The sequence below is a fragment of the Lissotriton helveticus genome (assembly GCF_964261635.1).
Source record: "Lissotriton helveticus chromosome 1_1 unlocalized genomic scaffold, aLisHel1.1 SUPER_1_unloc_17, whole genome shotgun sequence".
NCBI classification, from domain to species: domain Eukaryota; kingdom Metazoa; phylum Chordata; class Amphibia; order Caudata; family Salamandridae; genus Lissotriton; species Lissotriton helveticus.
Window position 1 is genome coordinate 1,757,672 of NW_027611656.1, and position 19,485 is coordinate 1,777,156.

General features: G+C 42.8%; 1 protein-coding gene across 1 annotated transcript in view; it reads left to right on the forward strand.

Annotated features, from left to right (window-relative positions):
* The first annotated feature begins 560 nt into the window (after positions 1 to 560).
* Positions 561 to 19,485, forward strand: part of LOC144805635 (uncharacterized) — a 56,697-nt gene continuing 37,772 nt past the window's right edge. The window contains exon 1 of the mRNA XM_078672156.1: positions 561 to 2,485. Coding sequence (XP_078528282.1) covers positions 859 to 2,485 — 1,627 coding nt within the window. The 5' untranslated portion in view covers positions 561 to 858. The remainder of the gene's footprint in view (positions 2,486 to 19,485) is intronic.

The following is a 19,485-nucleotide window of genomic DNA, read 5'->3' on the forward strand; positions in this document are numbered from 1 at the left end:
AAAATTATCAAAAATAAGGAGCTCCAAAAACATCAGTGCAATCAGAGGCAGAGGACAGATCCAGGAAGACGCAGTCAAAGGCAATTCAGTGAGTGTCCGAGTCTGAGATCTGCACCTCGACACCCCAAGACGAAGAAATGACCTCTACAAAACCAAGACAACAAAACTGACAAACCACCTGCTGTATAAACAAGCGTCCAACACCAGCTTTGATCATGAGGCCGGTATGAGAGTTGGAGGTAAGGTCTCGTGTCTATTTGGGATCCATAGCTTGGAACAAACTCCCTCTTCAGTTTTGAGCTGTTAGCAACATGAAAATGTTTAAAAAAGGTTGAAAACTTGGCTTTTTGTCCATGTTTGAAACAACCGGATTTACTTTCTTTTCTGACCTGTGCTTTGCCCCGGGACACTCTTTGGAGTAGCTGTACACATTACGAGTCGCTTCACCGTCATGATATGGCTAGAGCAGTGCTTCGCTATCTAAACTGGCAACAGACCAGCATTCAGTGCTCTAGGTGTATTGTTAACTCTTTCAAGCCAAACCACAGGAACCAGGGAAAAGCACAACGAGGTGGAGCCTAACAACTGAAGGCTAAAGGAAAGCAGAGTTCTGCTCTCTGAAGTACAGAGTATTGTCCCAATTTGCACCTACCGGAAGGAAGATTAAGCTTTACCCGCAAGCAGGCAAAGCCATTATCCAATCTAAAGATGCAATCACCCACGAGGAAGGCTTACTGATATTATGAATGTGGCAGGTATTTAGTGAATCTTGTATTTTATTGTTAAATCGGAAATCAAGCGTTCAGAATATCACACAAATACCGGGAATGTGAAAATAACGCAAGTGGTTTATTAACTATGCTGACCCTTCAGGAAACACGGTCAGGAGAAAAATCTGGCCAGTTAGAAACCATAAAAGAGCATCAGCGAATACAAACAGGGGAAAAACCATACCATTGCACTGAATGTGTGAAGAGCTTCAGTCGGTTATCACATCTCCAAACACATCAGCGAACACACACAGGGGAAAAACCATACCATTGCACTGAATGTGTGAAGAGCTTCAGTCAGTTAACAGACCTCCGAAGACATCAGCGAACACACACGGGGGAAAAACCATACCATTGCAATGAATGTATGAAGAGCTTCAGTCAGTTATCATACCTCCAAACACATCAGCGAATACACACAGGGGAAAAACCATACCAGTGCAGTGAATGTGTAAAGAGCTTCAGTCAGTTACAAGAACTTCAAACACATCAGCGAACACACACAGGGGAAAAACCATACCATTGCAAGGAATGTGTAAAGAGCTTCAGTCGGTTATCACTCCTCCAAACACATGAGCGAACACACACAGGGGAAAAACCATACCATTGCACTGAATGTGTGAAGAGCTTCAGTCGGTTACCAGACCTCCGAAGACATCAGCGTACACACACTGGGGAAAAACCATACCATTGCAAGGAATGTGTGCAGAGCTTCAGTTGGTTATCACTCCTCCAAACACATCAGCGAACACACACAGGGGAAAAACCATACCATTGCACTGAATGTGTGAAGAGCTTCAGTGGGTTAACAGACCTCCGAAGACATCAGCGTACACACACTGGGGAAAAACCATACCATTGCAATGAATGTGTGAAGAGTTATAGTCGGTTATCAAATCTCCAAACACATCAGCGAACACACACAGGGGAAAAACCATACCATTGCACTGAATGTGTGAAGAGCTTCAGTCGGTTATCATATCTCCAAACACATCAGCGAACACACACAGGGGAAAAACCATACCATTGCACTGAATGTGTGAAGAGCTTCAGTCGGTTAACAGGCCTCGGAAGACATCAGCGAACACACACAGGGGAAAAACCATACCATTGCAATGAATGTGTGAAGAGCTTCAGTCAGTTAACAGACCTCGGAAGACATCAGCGAACACACACGGGGGAAAAACCATACCATTGCAATGAATGTGTGAAGAGCTTCAGTCAGTTATCATACCTCCACAAACATCAGAGAATACACACAGGGGAAAAACAATACCAGTGCAAGGAATGTGTGCAGAGCTTCAGTCGGTTATCACTCCTCCAAACACATCAGCGAACACACAGGATGGAAAAACCTTACCCTTGCACTGAATGTGTGAAGAGCTTCAGTCGGTTATCAGACCTCCAAAGACATCAGAGAATACACACAGGGGAAAAACCATACCAGTGCAGTGAATGTGTGAAGAGCTTCAGTCAGTTAACAAGCCTCCGGAGACATCAGCGAATACACACAGGGGAAAAACCATACCAGTGCAGTGAATGTGTAAAGAGCTTCAGTCAGTTATCATACCTCCACACACATCAGCGAATACACACTGGGGAAAAACCATACAATTGCAGTGAATGTGGAAGTAGTTTTAGGGTACATTCAAGCCTCCACACACATCAGAGAACACACACAGGGGAAAAACCCTACCATTGCAATGAATGTGGCAGTAGTTTTACTTACTTTTCAGCATTAAGAAATCATCAGCGAGCTCACAAAGGGGAAACAAATCTTTTAAATGCCATGAATGCTTGAAAAGCTGTAGTCCATTATCAATCCTAAACAGGCATCAGCGAACACACGCAGAAGAAAAGCCATTTAAGTGCAGTGAATGTCTGAAGAAATGTAGTCAATTATCAAGCCTATGTAGACATCAGCTTGCACTCACTCTGTACATACCGTACAACTGTAGTGAGTGTAGAAGTACCTTCAGGAAATATTTCGCATTAAGGATTCATCCGTTAATGCTCACAGAGAAAAATCCTTTCAGGTGCAGTGAATGTGTGAATATCTTCTGTAAGTTATTAAACCTACGGATACATCAACTAACACACACAGAGTAAAAATGAGCATTGCAATGAATGTCAGAAGTGATTTTGTCAATTGCGAAAACACCTGGGGTAAACCTTACAATTGCACTAAAGGTGTGACAAGCTTTTATCAATTTCTGATCCTAAATAGCCTCAGCAAACACACACCTTCATTTAACTTACTTAGAAATAATCCTAGAGATGCAGTGAATTCAAAAAGAACTTAAGAACTTTGACAATAATATTGATTCATCTGAGGACATAGACAGTAGCAGAACAGTGCAGTTATTGTGAGATGAAGGAATTATAGGAACAACTATATAATTATGTGGGATATGCAAATACCAGATGAATGAAGAGTCGACTAGAAGAAATGAAGAAAACCAAAGATTTGTAGAATATTGAAAGTGTCTGTTCCCAGTGATTGTTCACTTCGGTACACATAGAAAAAAACAACGCGATATAACAGGAAATCCACTGGGAGACTAGCTCAATGTGGAATAACAGAAAAGAAACACTAGTGGTTTTTATTTGGCGATGAAGAGTTACAAAGAAAAACATCCAAGTGTTCCTGTTCCTGCTACCTGTAAAAGTTTAGGGATGAATATGATTCTGCCTGCACACATTGCTATATTAGCATAAGTGAGTTCGTTGCGAAAACGCCATTTTGCTGCTTTTGCACAAGACACTACATGTCTCTGTTTTTATAAAGACAAACTGCTTGATTTTCCTTCACATGAGAACGGTCTGTTTTTCATATCTCTAGACTCACACTGCGACTTCAAGTCTGCACAAAGTGTTCAAGGTTAAAATAACAATGTATGCTGTTGATGCAGGTTGATCGGCCCACGCTCTAGACACAACACGAACACAGCTTCTCATTTCTGAAACTCGGGTGCTTTTAATATTGCACTGCATGCATGAGACTAGCACTTGGAAAAAACCTTTCAATCGAGAAAGAGCTGTGCTGATCTGGGATGTGATTCACTTCACCTGACTTTGGAGGTATGGGGTTCCCGGTTTTAACCTAGAGATCTTGTATTATTATAATACCTAGCTCCTAGCAAGGGGAGGGTGGTACACAAGGCGCTATAGACCTGGTTCCACTATCATTATAATATGATTTCTCCCTTTGTATTTTATGGAATTGTAACAATGTTGATTGTATTGATTTTATGCATCTTTTTACTTATGTTAGCAAAGATACTGCATCTTAGAGCACGTAGTTGAAATAAACATTTTAAACTATACCGTGTCTCTGATTGCACACGTTGTGGACATTTATGAATGAGAATAAAAACAAAAGAGTTTTCTTGATTCCCACTATTCCTGAGAGGTCCCAAAGTCGCTTGTTCATTGGTAGCTTCGCTGTAGTACGGAGAATGAATGAGACACTGTTGCTAGTCGGATAGGGGTTCTGGGCACTGAGGTGGATTTTTGGTACACCACAATACACTGAGGTCCTGGTTTCCTGCGCATAGTTCTGTGCATGAGCAGAATTTCCGCAACATTACGCCCAAAGTCTTGATTAGGGCTCGTATCTGTCCACAATACCCTCAACACCTTTTCCGGTTAACAGGTGTGACGGATTAACCTACCTATACGAATGTGTTATAGGTTAATTCAAGCATGAGATTTATGAAAAGGTTCACATTTTGAATTACTAGCCTTTGTTGTACTGCAATTTATAGAAATTGTTTTTATTCTCTATGTCCTCATGGGTGATATTGACATAGCTCAGCATAGCTGGGCAGCGCTCTGGCGTCATCTGACGCAGTTTGGAGTACCAGACGATGGTATGTCTGTTACCTTTGGGGTGAGTGCTGATTCGGCGTTCCCCTTTGAGCTTTTCCTCTCTTGGGTCACGTTTCCTGCAATAAATGCGGATGAGGATACGTTTCATACATACACTCACACTACGATTCCGGTGAACAATACTCTATATAGGACACAAGAGATTCCAATTTCGGCATGGCAGCATCGTGTTTGGTTGTATGGCACCCTCCCCCACACCGTAACTCCGTTTTGGTTAGGTCCCTTGCCAATTCCTGGGGCCACTTGGCCAGTCTTAGGCGGGTTCACACCATATCCATGATTTGTCCGACCACGCAAGAATGAGGTCTCCTGATAGATTTCAGGTTCCTGAGCAACGTACTCCTCGTTCTTCACAGGAAACATCGCACGCAAGCTGGTGGAGGAGAACACGGCAGGGGTCGGGGTGCCCCACAAGCACGTGAGCAGCCCCGCCCATCTGATGGTAAAAACAAGCAGGAAGACTTGCCAAGTTAACGCCCTCATTTTCAGAAAAAGAAAGTTGCTGCGTTTGCCGTAATTTATGCCACGGATAGTGAGAACACAGCTTCGGATCCTGACATGGGCATTAACGCTGCTCGACAGCACAGCGGAGGTTACAATAGTGCGCAAGCACTGCGTCCATATCTGAAGGCGACAGCAACTGACACTTTTATCACAATGGAAACTGCTGACAGTAGGGTGGCTCCCCCTGACAGACTATATGATATAGTACTTTTAATAGAAGGTGATATCCAACGTGTAATAAAAGGGATTTTTTTGGAACATCTGACCTCTACATATGACATTCTGTTAGCTGAGTCAGACTGGCCCCCGCTTTTCATTTTGGCCGCTCCAAGAGGGGAGGAGGTCTCCCTCCCCAGCTTTCCGCACACCGTGCCCAAGGAGCAGTTCGCAGAACTTTGCAGAAGAGTGTGCTCTGGTGCTTGCAACTGCATTGTACCATACTCAAGTCAGGTGGGCTAAACTTTCTCCCAGACACGAGATTCCATTGCGGTTTATGGCACAGCCACCACCCCGCTATCCCATGCGGCGAGTGGCTAAAGCCCCCGTTGCGGAAATCCTTGAACAATTAGAATATCAAGGTGTGATTGAGACGTGTGTCACCCATGAATAATCCTCATTTCACTGTTAGCAAACCTGATGGGTCGTACTGCCTGGTTTTGGATTATCTTTGTGAAACAAAGGAGTTAGGTCCATGTAGGGTATGGGGTAGACTGGATCGTAATAAACTAGAAAACACAAGAATATGTCTACACCCAATTAATTTCCAAAAACGTATTTCAGATCATAGGAGAAACACAAACGTATTGAGTTTGACCCGGTATTTTTATTTATACCTGTCTATTTCGAAAAAAAAATCATTCTTCTTTTGAAATTTTCGCAAAAAAGGAGAAAACTGTACATTCAATACATTTAAATTCCAACATCTAACTATTTACAAACAAAATATTTACAATTCATTTACACAATTATCATACATTCCACAAAAAATTCACTATACAAACACAAACAATTGAAATTTTCAATAAAGTTAATCTGAATTCATAAAACAAATAAATAATGTCAAATAATGTAATGTTTATTGTTTAGTTAATTAAAACCATAACAATTTTAAAACAAGAACCAAAAAACGGATAAAAAACAGGATTGTACAAAGGTTAATAAGACAAGAATTTAAATTTAGTCACTTCATCTCTACATAGGGTCTCTAAAATGACCATTGTTAGTAGAATAAGAAAAAAGTCTGTTCCGTGAGTTAGCCCTCACTTGGGCATGCTTCAGACCCCTTTTAGCACAGCTTTGTAAACACTTTGAGAAATGTAATCAGTCTGCCATTCAATGGGGGATCAGAGGGGTTTAGGCACGCCGTTATTGCAGCTCTGCAAGATCTAATGCCCCTCTCATTGAAGCATGTTTTTAAAAGGAGCGCTCGATCCTCCTGTAGTTTCTTGCATGTGCAGATTACGTGGATAAGATCTTCTTTGTAGAAGTTGCACAGCCGGCATGTTTTGGGGCCTGTATGCAACCACGCGGGCTGGTCAGCCAAGGATGGCAAGATTCCAAAACGTAGTATAATAAGTTGCATTTTTACATTAATTGAAAATGTTTTTCTCAGGTATGCGCCGGTGCAAGGGACTTATAGTGGTTTAACACCATCCAGGCATGCGACCTTGATCTAAAAATGTTTTCATCCAATAGAGGCGAATGGCTTTTTGACGCCTTCTTTACAGCTTGCTTGAAAGATTGGCACGGCAAATTTTTGTTCCATAAATCCATTGTGCATGTAGTGGAGAGTGTTTTGGGGAGGTATTGATTAAAAAGAGAAGTTTTATCCTCATTTAATTCACACCAAAGAACTTCGTTGATTTTTGATGTGGCTGCATTTAGTTTCAGGCGATACCAGGTTGTCACAGTCGCATACATTCTTCCTATTTCTTCATTTATTAGACCAACTTCAAGGCGGGTCTGCGTTGGAGAGGCCGACCTTTGTATGTGGAATACTTTTTTGTAGATGGAAGCTATTAGTTTGTTTATGAGCTCTCCGTCCTCGCCATGGAAGGCAGCGCTGGCATATGATGGAGTTGGCAGGATTTTTGCCTTCATTACAGCGAGCAAGGGTTTATAGGAGGGACCCTTCAGCTTTTTAGCCAGTAAACTGAAGGCAAAAGTTAAGGCACTTGTTCTCTGAGATATATACTTTTTTGCTCGGTGACATTTTTAGAGTTGTCAATGTAGAGGCCTAGGTATTTGTATTTTTTACCTCCTCTAGCTGGGTTCCATTAAGCCAAATTGTCTGTTTTCTTTGCTTTTTGCTACCAATCACCATAGTTTTAGTTTTGGATGTGTTTATTTCAAGTTTATTTTCTGAAATATAAGATGACATTTCGTTAAGGCATCTTTGTAGACCGATCTTTGTTTGGCTCATTAACACCACGTCGGCCGCATATGAAAGATGCGAAAGCCTCAATTCACCAAGCTTTGGTGGATGGGAGTTAATACTGTCCAGCCTTTGAGAGTGGTCTGATAGAAACAGATTGAAAAGGTGTGGGGCCAGGACGCACCCTTGTTTTAAGCCTCTGGTGGTCAAGCAGCTTCCTCGATAGCCTGGACCCATCAACTATCTTGATCCTTAGCCAGGTATTTGAATAAAATAAAAGCAATATGCCTTTTAATACCCTGTCAGGGATGTCCCAGGCTCGCAGCTTGGCTGCTTTTAGGTCTACAAAGCAGAGGTAGAGATGTAATTTCCTCTGCTTGCACTTGTTCGCAATTAGTGATAGACCTAAGATGTTCGTCGTCGTCCCTAAGCCTTGCCTGAAACCCGTTTGGTTAGCCAGGATGAGGTTAAGGTTGTCAGACCATGCCTTGAGATCTTCTAGCACCCGGGTAGCATAGTATTTCACCTCTATGTCCAGCAGGGCTATCGACCTATAATGAGCTGGATTTGCTCTGTCACCTCCTTTAAATATTGGAGTCAAGATCGAACCTTTCCAATTTTCTGGTATTGTATTTATATTCTCTATTTCTTGGTATAGATTAGAGAGGTAATTACCCCAAAACGAGATGTCGTGTTTAAAAATTTCTTGCGGGATGCCGTTGGGGCCTGGCTCACCTTCGTTTCTGCCTTTCTTGATTATGCGTGTGACTCCTTCACTTGAATGGGACATGTAGTTGTAGGTGGTGTCAGAGAGGCGTTTCCCTCTATTGGGTTTATTTCAACATTTATCTGGTCTTTTTTTGTGGAGTAAATGCTTCTTCTGGGCTGGTAATTTCTATGGCCCCTTTGAGTTTGCCATTTCCCTCTACTGAATCGTAGGAGTTTCTTTTACTTCTTTCTTGATAGAATGTTTCTGAAAACCTCATGGTTAAAAATTCCGCCCACTCCGATTCTTGTATATTTGAGGATAAAGCTTTTGCTGGCCGGTTCAAATTGTTTATAATTATCCAAAACTGTTTTGAGTTGGGTTTCTTTGAGCTACAGAGGAGTTCTGCACAGAATTTGTCATTGCTCTTTCTTTTCTCGTCCCAGAGATCTTATTTATAGCTTTTCCTGAGCTGCCTTGCCCTAACCCATGCAGCTGTATCAGGGGTTGTTCTTTTTAACATCCTTATGGATTTTTTAAGGTTACGTTTCAAAGTTCACAGCCGTGCTGTTGATGTTTTTCCCCGGGCATTTGTTTGGCTGAGATTGATTATCTTTTTTTGTCCAGGCGACATTAATGTTGTGAGATCCGCTGTGAAGTTTTCCCACGCTTGTATTTTATTCTGAGCCCCGGCTTTACTTGTAGATAACTTTTCTTTTATTTTTGACTGAAGGTTTTCAATTGAATCGTGTGACCATTTTAGACGTTTCAAGTCAACTGTGTGTATGTTGCCTACTACTGTTGCATTTAACAGATGTTTACTGGTTTGTAGCCTAAAATGAATCAGCTGATATGAGTGGTCGCTCTTGGTTGTAAATTCTATCAAAAAATGGGAAAGGTATGGTACCAGTGATACTGAGATTGCTGTATAGTCCAGTCTTGATCTTGTTTTTCCCCCATGGAATGTAAACTTGGGGGGGGGGATCGTCAGGAGTCCGACCATTCATCACTCTTAGCCCGAGAAACTCTAGAGCATTTATGAACCCTTGGCCTGCGTGGTCGACATTTGGTCTCGTTGGCTGGTATTGGTGTGGAACAGACCAAATTATATTGTCAGATGCTAGAAATTCGTCCTCATCCGGAGTATGAATTAAGTTTGAATTAAAGTCCCCAGTGAGTATCAAGTCCCACATGGGGAAGGTACTTCCGATATTTGTGATGATAGTGATTAGTTCTTTGTTGTGTGCCAGTTTTTTTCTGGGCGTAGGGTGTGCGTATGTATTCATCAAGAGGACGGTTTTTGTTCTACTAGCAGGCCCCAATGTCAATTTGATCATTTGAATGTTTGGTCCTTCTGTTACCATTTGTTCACTCTCGATTTTTAACTCTGCCGAAATGTAGACTGCCAGGCCCCCTTTAGGGTGACCAAAGGTTTTAGTTTTGGTGGCTGGGACAGTATAGTGGATGTAATTTGCCAAGGGGAGAGCTTCTAGTGCCCAAGTTTCTTGCAGAGCTATTATGTCGTACGTTTCCCATTTTTTTGGGTGAGCACCATTCTCCAACCATTTTTTTGCCCCAGTGATGTTCCACGAAAGCATCTGTATGTTGCAGGAGTCTTGAGTTGCTGGGATGTTTTCCGTTGGTCAGTGCCATGATTTCTAATTTAGCACTCCTGGCAGCCAATTCATAAAGAATGAAGAGACAAAGTCAAAAAGAAGGAGCACGTCCTAAAATAAGGATGGCTTTTACAACCAGCCAGAGCTAGTTCAAACGCTTAGTGATATTGATTGCTCCCTCAGATGTGCTGACGCGTTTCTAGTCCGAGGAAACCAGTTCCCAGACAGTCATCAGGGCTTTGTCACTTTTCTGTGTAAAATGCAGAAAAATAATAAAGTTTTAATTATCTAGCTTGAAGCCTCTATTCTTTCTGGTATTGCACTAAACGATCTAAAATATGTACCTGTTGGTTTCTGATGTCCTGGCCTCTCACGGTATCGTTTGGCTCAGAACACCCACAGTTCAGCTCTCGTTAACAGTCTGATGCGAAAAAGATTTAAGTTCACACGAGACATTTCAAATGGCTTTTTTAATCATAACCTGTCCTCCGTTAGTAGTCAATGGACAGCGTTCACTTGTGGCGGCAAACAAAAACAATTTAAAAGATTGGCCATGGGCTATAAAAATAGCCCAGGTGTCTTCGCCGCACGTGTCGTCTCTTTCTTAGATGGCATTGATCCTGATGCGTACTCGTACATTGATGATATTTATCTAATGTACGACGAATTATGGCCGCATCTGTGTCGCATTGACCGCATCATAGTTATGTTTGTGGACTTCGGTTATAAATTCATCTTTGCAAAGTCAGACATTGCGGAGTTCACAGTGTTGTTCCTGGGCTCAACAATGATGGTAGAGGTCTTCACTTCCTGGAGAAATGCGCATGTTTATGGTCTCCTACAACTCTGAAAAAACTACAATCCTTGCTGGAATTTTTTAATTTTGGGCGTACTTATATTCCCGATTATGCCCAGCGTATCAAACCTCTTTATGCTTTGATACAACCAACTTTTACCAAGTCATGCTGGCTGCCTGAGCATTCAGCTATTCTGCAATTTTTGCAGTCTGATCTTCTTGAATCTAAGTACTTATTGACTCATGATAACCACACTAACCTGGTAATAAGAATTGTGCCTAGTGCCGTGGGTTTCACGTACTTGATGTTTAATGAAGGAGACACAGTGCCTATCGCTTACAAGTCACACTTGTACACTTCGGCTGAAAAGCGATTTTCTTCTGTCGAGAAAGTCTTGACAGCTGTACAGATGGCAATTCTAAAAGAGAGAGCACTGTCACAAGGAAAACACAGGTTGGTTGTTACACCTTATCCTGCATTTAAAGCAGTGATGAAAGCCAGTGTACCAAATTCTAAAGTTCCATATCCTAATTGGATACAATGAGCAACTTTGTTGACATCTCCGGATGTCACATTTATCTTTGACCCCTCATTGTAAACTCTGGAGTTCTTACAGTAGGAGTTTGTTCATCCTGCTCCTCTGTCCAAGTGCACGCTTGAGGATTACCATTGTATCATTTACACTGACGGTTCGGCGCAACCGGTGATAGAATCTAAGCATTCTTATTCAGTGGCCTGCGCAATCGTGGCTGGTACCATGGTGAATGGAGAATTCAAGTCCGATGTCGTGCACACTCAGACATTAGGTGACTGTACCGCCCAGTTGGCAGAGCTACGTGCTCTAGTGCTTGGGTTAGTGAGAATGAGGGGTAAAAGGTCCCAATCCCTTACTGGACGTTTATTGAGCAATGGTCCCTCTTTTTTGTCAAGCTTGCCCTTGGCATGGGGAAACCTCTAACCCCCTATTATAGCAAAGTTTGAGAAAGGTGTGTCAGGGCAAGCTTGTTTTTTATAGTCTATTATGGAAAAATTCCAATCGCAGGAGACGACTCGTACCGGCATTACGCCAAAATCAGAGAATCCCTATTCATCCACAGAAAAGAATGACCAGATATACTTCTTCAACCTGATTCGTAATGCCCTGAGGAAGTTCCAGGCCGGATGGCCATGTAAGGGGTGAAACACGTGTTGGCTGTTCTCCTATGTACTATCACGAATATAGTAACACCTTCATTAAAACAAAAAAATGAACCATTGTGTGATTGGAATTTTTCCATAATAGACTATAAACAACAAAGCTTGCCCTGACACAAACTGTGCTCTAGTGCTTGCATTGGAGTTTGCTGACCCTCGTGTGCCTACTTTAATTGTGAGTGACTCTTATTACTGTGTTCAGCCCTTCGATAAAAATGTATTCTTTTGGACGCAGAATGACTATCGTGATTCCAAAGGTGGCACAATTAAGCACAAGATGCTATGGGTTTGAGCCTCAGAAATCAAGAACGTCTGCCTCTCGTAAATGTAATTCATACTCTTGGTCACCAACGCGTAGGAGTACACGCTGTTGGCAACAGTCTTGCTGATGAAGCAGCAAAGACCGCAGTAGCAACATATGTAGTAGCATCAGTTACAATGTACAACAGTAAGATTAATGATGACATCTTGGCAGCTATAGATGCTACAGAGATCTTTGATAATTACCCTAAGGGTTTCCCTTATAAATACTCTCATCATTTAAGTCCTGATAAAGTTCCCTATGTGAGAATTAACAACGTTGGGGACAGGCTTATTACCGACGCAGACCGCACGCTATCCTTGATAACAGCCGCTCACGAAGGCATAGCCTCGGCTCATGCCAGCGTTTCAGCGTATGTCTCTATCTTACAGCAGAGGTACTCGTGGCATGGATTGTATAAATGAACTTGTGAATATGTCCTTTCTTGTTATGTATGTCAGCAGATTAAACCTTCAACTGCTGCACGGCTGCCACAAACTCAGCTGTACATATCTAATAGACCACTTGGTTGTGTTTATTTAGATCCCTGCTGACCTTTTTCTGCTGATACTGCATATAAGTATATCTTAGTTGCAGTGGATTCATGCACACGTTTTCTCTGGGTTTGGCCACAAAGGAGTGCTGATGCTCGAACTGTCATCAAAGATTTGCATGTCTTTGTGGGAATTTTTGCATGTGGGACCTTCCATTCTGATCAGGGTCTAGCGTTCACCTATAAGACGTACAAAGAAGCCATGGGGTCTTTGGGGGTGCAGGTGAAATTTTTGTCTCCATACTGGCCTGAGGGAAATTCTTTTATGGAGCGAATGAACTGTGACTTAAAGCAATATTTGACTGCTAGGGTTTTAGGTACTACGTGCACTAAATAATCTTCCTAGAAGACCTCTGGGTGGGCAGACCCCATACAAAATGCTGTTTGGCATAAAAATGTTTGTCCCGGACCTTGATGGTCTAGACATGGCTGCGACAGCCGTACCCTTTGACGTAAATAATCATTCTGCTGTGTTACAGAACCTACAAGAGACTCGAGACAGTCTTGCAAAGGAACACTTGCCCTCCACATATGGAGCTGAAGCTGCTCTACAGATTCTGGTAGATTCCGGTAGTTAGTTGGCTACCAGAGTTGGTGGCCTGGTCCGTGAGAAGGTGGAGAACAAGAAGGAGTTCAGCCCCTCGTATCATGCACCCAATCCAGTCCTTGGCATGCAAGGGACAAGAACAGTCATTTTACCACCACTTCATTGTCGCAAGGGAAACAGGTACGACTCCATTGACAATGTCAAACTACAACGAGTGGCCGATTCTTTTTAGTATGACTCCTGCTGTCTCTTGTCCAGCACTGCTGAGAAATTCTTTTTTGGCCTCGGCTGACACCAACAGGCCTGACCTTGCTATAGAGATGTCCACAGTCACTAATCCATTATTAAATCCGCCAGCTGGCGATCCACATGAAGATACTGAGTATACATATCCCACGGATGTGTCTTTGACTGGTGTGTAGGCAAGTCCAGCTGACCAGTCACATTTTTCCTTTGACTCTGACTCTATAACATCGAGTGTACCATTGAGGTTTTCTATTTTGGTTACTTGGTTTAAAAGAAATTTTTTGGTTCCACCTTGGACTTACATCTGGTTGGTTCTCATCTCCATTTTTTTGTTCTTGTCGATTGGATTTGTGATGGTATTTCTTTTCGTCTGGTAAATGGACACTATATAGGTGCTCGATATTTATCGTATGGGACGCCGTCTTTTTGACCTCAGGTATTGGATAGGAATTCCTGGATTTGTTTGGAGCCCCGCATTTATACTTCTAGTGGCCAGATACTTCGCCTGTTTTTGGATTTCAAAAGACTAGACAATAGATGACTTATTCTTGAATATTTATTTTTTGATACTTCGTTCTAATACGTACTTCCGGACGGTTTGTGGAAGAATTGTGAATACACACCATCTTTTGCTTGCGTGTAACTATTTGGATCCTCTGGATAATTTTTGTTCAGAGATTCATCGTTTTATGCAACCTCATATGGTGTTCATTTGTGACTAATGGTGTTAAGAGCTGGGAATCATCTATTCAGCTTCTTCTGGAACTATACAACATCAGCGTCTTATTGTGCCAGACTCTTTTCACATTTATTGTATACTTCTTTTCAGCCTTGAGAAAGTTTTAGTACTCATCTAGTACTTACGAAACACGTGTCGGCTGTTTTCTGTTTGATGAATTGAAGAATAAAAAAGAAAAAGAAGACTCTTAAATTACGAAGGATTGTGACTATTTTTTTTGTCCTGTATTACCTATTGATATCCAATATATCACCTAATGGTGACTATCAGATTGCATATTTGTATTATTGTTCTTTAGGATGGTGCACACCTTACCCAGTTCTTTTTTCTGGACACTATATAACTGAACGATCAAAAATCAGGTTAATTCATGAAACTTTGGCCCCACACTCCTCATCACACATCATGAAAAGAGACCAGACTTTTTTCAACATCACAGCCTAGCCCATGCTAGATGTTGTAAAATTTTGAGATGCTGTAAAATTTCAAATTCATGGACCCACAGAGGTGGTTAATGTTCCTAATGTACTCCGTGTTTCAATGGGGGATGTTGTGAAACAAAACATTTGTTCTGATGATTGGAATGTCCTAGCCATTGAAGCTCTCTTTTCTGATTTGAAATATTATGCTGCCTTTCATGCTGAGGATTTATATTTAGACTCCGCAAACTACGCCGACTTTTTCTGTTACCAACACTATGGCCATCACTTTCTGCATAAGACTAATACCTTTAGAAATGTGGTTAATTACATCCAATGGGAACATTGTCCTACTCCCATAGAAGGCAGCTCAAATACCCTTTTGAATAAATTCACATATTTTACTGACTTTGATCAGTCTAACCCGAGTTCATTTTATTTTAAATTAAATAACAAATCGAATTCGAAAGTGAGACTTCCTCACTCAAAATTGTTGTATTCCAAATCATTTATGGATCAGTTAGCTGTTGGTGGCTGCAAGCTATGGAAAGACACCATAGATCTCAAATCTGTTTGGGGTTCTATACCCTGGCAAGTGCAGGGCACTGAAGCTTTACACCGAGCATGTCTTATTCTTGGCCACATGTTGTTTTTAAATAATACGATCTCACAAACAACTTGTGTTAGTTTGGCCACTTCAAAACACATGAATACCCCTAAAATTCCTAATCTGCATGCTTACCCTAATTGGAACAATCATACTGATAGGTCCCTTGATGAATTACAATCTTTAATTTCAAATTTCTCCTTTAACATTTCGTCCCTGGATCCTGAGGGTTGGCTGTTGTGGCCAACAAGTTCTGATTCTTGTCAACATGGCTTTCTGGGTTTAGCCCTGGCCTTACACAGGAAAGAACGGATCCCCGTTTTGAAACTTCCCATTCAGTTACCACCTATTCAGTGGGAAAATGATGTCAAAATTGGCTGAAACATTCTACACTTTCGTCTGTTAAACATCATTTATCTTTGTTGACCGACAATGTTGATTTAACTGATTTTGTTAAGGGTCCTGTGAGTGGAAGATCTATAAGATATATATATAGGTGCTATTTACTATGAAGTTTGGAAACTGTCTCAGGTTGAGACTGCTTTCAAGCTAATTTGGAAAAAGTGCTTGCTGTCCTTGATAATAGCATTAACACACTCTCTTCCAGGATTTACACCTTGGATAATATTGTTTCATCTGTTGTGGATATTGGGCAAGATGATGTTTCTGTTTTGTTCCATGGTCAAAATCAATTGTGGTCCATCACGCAGTTTGCATGGACCTTCCAAACTCTAAAATCTGGGAAAGTTCCTTGGGACTACATTAATATTTAGTCAGTGTTTTTACCGTTTAATTTAACGGAAAAACAACAGTTCATGTCCATGAAGGATGCGTCATATTCTCTATTGCATATAAAAAAATTAGAACTATTACCATTTTCTGTAGCCAAATCTAATTCAGCTGTGTGGCTCATCCATGGTTTAATAACATTGCCTTTTCCTCTGTTTAAGTTTAGTTCATGTATGAAACACTGTAAGAAATGGGGTAACCAATTCTACAGGGGGGAGCATGGAGCAGAGTGGGCAGGCCAAACTCCTGAGGACATGTGTGAAACATCCACGCAGTACCGACAGACGACACACCAGGCACACCACAAAAGAGACACGACACTGGGTTCGAAGTAAAAGAATACGTTTCGTATTATCTCCAACCTGCAAAGGTAAAACACAATAATATTAGTAATCACACTGGGGCGCCAACTTGCGCCAGAGCAAAGTATACCAACGGGATTATATACAAGGAAAAATGGGAGAAGTAAGAAAAAGGGTTAAGGAAGTCCATTAGTGTCCAGCTGAAATAAAAATTATATCATTGGCATGAAACACAGGGTCAATATTGCAGGGCAAACACAGGCATTAATCCTCGGCAGCTGGCATTAAGCTTAACATAACACATTAGTATTACGACCCAGCATACCTTGCACCAGCATCCCCTGCGAAAAGAACCTCACGCACCTAGCATCAACACCTGGCATAGGGCGGAGCAGGCCTAAATTATGGAGCAGGAAACACATCTACCAGGGGGCATGAAACCTTTAGCAATATTCAGCATACAATAAACATTAGGCGCAAGTGTGCATCATGCCTGAACAGGTAACATGAAAACACTAGGCCCGGAACCTTTATGGCCTGTAATCCCCTCTTCCCCTTCCTTTAGCTTGGGGGGCCTCACAAAATCAACAAGAGTAAACAGGGCCCAACTACAGTTCTCCCGGGGAGTGGCGGCCGTGAAAAGCAACAGCGCTATTCAGGATTGGGTACCAGGGCTACAGGTGAGCCAGTAGCGCTTCAAAGGGGCACAGCGCTTCCACAATAAACAGTTCTCCGGGGCCCCACAGCGCTTCCAGGCGGCACAGCGCTTTGGGGGCTCAGTCCTCCGTATACAGCGCTTAGAGTACACAGCAGCACTCAGAGCGCTTGGGCCAGCAGCAGTTCCCAGGGCAATACAGTGCTTAACACACAGCTTCAAGATTGTGGCGCTTAGGGGGAAGACAGCTTCTCAAGCCCCAGCGCTTGGAGGCTCAATGCTTCTTGCAGTCCCAGGCAGTATAGCGCTTGACAGGGGCACAACAGACAGACACTCTCCCGGCCACAACTCCCTAAGGGCACAATCTTCCTCATATAGCTCTGTAGGATCATGCAACACAGCGCTTAGCAGGTACAGCGCTTCCAGATTGTAGCGCTTAGCAGGCAATCAGCAGGTCAGTCTTGGTCACAGCGCTCTGGGGACACAAGCAGTCTCCTGCAGGCCAGCACTTCCAGGCACACGGCGAAAGGGGGGGGGGCAGACAGTCCCAGTAGCAAGCCCCAGGGTAACACTCCTCACCTCCTGGGGGTCCAGTCCAAGATGCTCCATCCCTTCTAGGTGCTTCTCTGCGCAGCGCTTGCGTGGCGCAAGGTCCCGGCAGCTTCAGGGACCTAGGGGGGCCCTCCTTCCTCATGGGCCTGGGGGACAGAGCAGTAGGCACTACTGGGCCAGGTCAGCAGTTAGTGGGGGCGTTATCAAAACAGGGCGTAGGCTTTCACCATCCCCACTGCAGCGTGGCCCTCCTCCTGAACAGAAGCCTAAACTCCTGCAGTGGGGCTTCCCCTAGCCCTGGGGACAGTAGGAGGGTTCCAGATGGGTGCAGGGTCCAGCACACAGGCCCAAGTGGCGGTATCCCCTGGCAACAGGTCCCCTCACATTCCTGTCCCAGCTCTGTCTCTGCACATGACAACTCTACTGCTCTACCTATACCAGAAAGGCTGGAAGCTTCTAGAAGGTCCCTGGCAGTTCCAGCCTCACTGCCACTGGGGGAAGTGTAGAGCACCTTGTCACTTCAAACACTAGACCGCTAACCCACCTCAGTCAGCCGGCACAAGCAGACAGAAATGGCATCCATTTTAAAAGTGACATTTCTGCAATGGTAAAAGAACACTAGACCGCCAACCCACTGCAGGCAGACGGCACAACGCACAACCATGGCATCCATTTCAAATGCGACATTTCACCAGGGTGCATTTTTACAATGGGGGAAAATAAGTGCACACCATTGCATTACATCTACTAGCCATCTCACAACACACATGGCCTATATAACTTTCTACCATGGAGGAGCCATCCTAAATTAGGGGGGTGAAAGGCGAACATTTTTTGGGGGAAATGGACCAAGTCCAACAGGCTCCGTTTAAAGGCATTCTTATGAAGAGTCCGTTAAAAGGTAGGGACGGTTAGTCACCATGGGAGTTGATGGGATTTGTGTGGAGAAATGAGGGATGGAGGAAACTCTCTGGAGGCTCTAGTAATGCGGAAAGTTTACTTCTTGAACCTCCCACTTTCAAGAAGGAAAGATCGATGGCCCAATCCTTTTCTGAACCAATCCTTTTCAGGCAACGCAGTGAGAATCTGGAACTCACTTCCGCCTCAGCTCCGGACCACCTCCTCCTCCCAGGCCTTCAAAACGGACCTCAAAGTTCTCATCCTTCAAAGACACTTCCAAATTTAATTCACGCCCTCTCTATTATCTGAAGGAAAACCTTCCATTATAGAAAAATCTACTCTTTATGACTATGGAAGTGCCTTCACAGTGTGTTCTTGTGGTTTGAGTGTCTGCCATTTATTGCAGTATTAGCCTTCTACCTGTGTTTGGTACTCTTTTGTAACATGCACACATCACTTTTTTCTGGTAACACACTATTTGCTACCTCTTACATTTTGTTTGCTTTAGATACTTGCACAAGTGCAACCAATGCCTACGTAATGTTTGTTCTTGTGTTGGAGTGTCTGCCATTTATTGCAGTATTACACCTCTATATGTACTGTGTACGCTTTTGTAACTTGCACACCTGTCTCTTTTTCCTCCTGTAATGTACCGTTTGCTACCTCTTGTATTTTGTTTGCTCACAATTGTCACTTTTGCCTCATGTAACTTAACGTTTGCTTTTTTAATTTGTTCACTTGTAATTTTCTCCTCATGTATCATTACTGTTCCTATTGTGAAGCGCTCCGACACCTTCGGGTAAAGTCTGCGCTATAAAAAAAATTAAAAAATAATAAAAGCATCACTGTCACTACGGTGGTGATGAGAAGTCAGTTGTTATTCAGGATGCGATTGCAGTCGCAACCACCTCCACTGTTTCTTTTGTGTTGTTTTGTGGCAACAATTTTAGCTGCGATGGTGATGGGAGTGTAAAAGGACACACGTGATGATTTGTATGAGAGAGGCCTGGGCATGAATGACTT